Source organism: Rhagoletis zephyria, unplaced genomic scaffold, assembly GCF_001687245.7.
Source record: "Rhagoletis zephyria isolate East Lansing unplaced genomic scaffold, Rhagoletis_zephyria_1.1 Rzeph_scaffold_14049, whole genome shotgun sequence".
Lineage (NCBI taxonomy): Eukaryota > Metazoa > Arthropoda > Insecta > Diptera > Tephritidae > Rhagoletis > Rhagoletis zephyria.
The window spans coordinates 103-1,708 of NW_016171118.1; the positions used below are offsets into that span (position 1 = coordinate 103).

General features: G+C 35.5%; 1 protein-coding gene across 1 annotated transcript; it reads left to right on the forward strand.

Moving 5' to 3' along the window:
* Positions 1-352: 352 nt before the first annotated feature.
* On the forward strand, positions 353-1,282 carry LOC108378410 (signal recognition particle 9 kDa protein). Its single transcript, XM_017634708.1, has 2 exons — positions 353-629; positions 819-1,282. Exons 1-2 carry the CDS (start codon positions 489-491, stop codon positions 909-911), a joined length of 234 nt encoding a protein of 77 aa, XP_017490197.1. The 5' UTR covers positions 353-488; the 3' UTR covers positions 912-1,282.
* Positions 1,283-1,606: the final 324 nt, after the last annotated feature.

A 1,606-nucleotide genomic window follows, 5' to 3' on the forward strand; every position in this document is an offset into this window, starting at 1 on the left:
TCATTTTGACAAGTACCGCGGCGAAAATCTAAATTTTCCATCAACACCACCAAGGCGAATTTATGCAAGGTGGTGTTGATGGCGAATTTTGATTTTCACCGCGGTACTNGAAAATCTAAATTTTCCATCAACACCACCAAGGCGAATTTATGCAAGGTGGTGTTGATGGCGAATTTTGATTTTCACCGCGGTACTTTTTAATGTCAAAATGATGTGTTTGTTGTAAACAAGGCGAATTCATATTACTACATAATAAATTCATATTACTACTAATAATTCATATTACTACTAATAAGTACCGCGACGAAAATCTAAATTCGCCATCAATACCACCTTGTATAAATTCGCCTTGCCTCCTTTCTACAAATTCGCCTTGGTGACATCTGAGCAAAAAGTGACGTTTTGACGTTTACCTGTGTCCGCTGTCCACATTTAATTTTTGTAATATTTTTTATTTATGCAGAAAATAATTAAGTTCTCTTCTTAAAATGGTGTTTGCGAAAAACTGGGAAGATTTTGAAATTGCCGCCGAGTCCATGTACATGGCTAATCCGCAGAACTGCCGATACACAATGAAATACGTCCATGCGAAAGGACACATCCTCCTGAAAATGACTGACAACGTCAAAGTTTGTACAGTGCCTGTTCCAGGTACCTCAGGATTTTTAGGAAAAGCTGTTTTCGTCTTTAATAAACCTTATGGTATGTGACGTAAGGGAACAGTTTCTTGTAAAAACCTGCAAATCGTGAAGTACCTAGAACACGGCAAATATGTATGTAGTATATCCAATATATGTAATTTCCCATTTTACTTGCAGTGCATTCAATATAAAGCAGAAAACATGCCCGATTTGAAGAAAATCGAAAAGTTAACTGGCAATTTAATGGGACATATGGCATCCAAGGAGTAACAAAATCAGTTACATTTTTCACTGGGGATCAAGTGGGCACAGAGTATTTTAAGTTTAAATAGCATTGCTTTAGGGCCAGTTTTTCAGTGTCAGCTTAAGCTTAGATCATGTAAGCTGCGTTTTTTAATGAGCTGGCTGATATTTGATTGGCTAATTAGTTTAAACTAGCACAACCGTGCACTGAAAATCTGACCCTTAATGTTAGCTTTGTAACCACTTTACGAGTGGAGTTTTAGAGGTCGAGAACATCTTATGTATATACATATATCGAAAACTTCCGATTCGAAAACATTTCCATGAAATGCTTTTAATTTATTGTTAATCGTAGATATGATGCAATAAAATAGTTCTTTTTGTATTAAAGCATAAAATGCATCTAATGATCCAGGTGACCACCTTCCATAAGGTTTATTAATGGAGAAAACAGCTTTTCCTGCAAATCCTGTAAAACCTGCAATTGGTGAAGCATCTGGAAAGCAATTTTTAGAATTTAAAATCACATAAATATGGTTTAATACCAAGCCAAAGCTCTGATTTTAAGTTCGACTAATAAAATACAGTGAAATAGTTGTTGCCAATTTTTTTATATCTACAGCTGCTCTGAATTACTTTAACCTTATCGTTCCCACAACAGTTGGTTCTGCGTAACCGGAACCAGAGAACCTATCACTATTGGCTAAAATAAAATTAAAAAC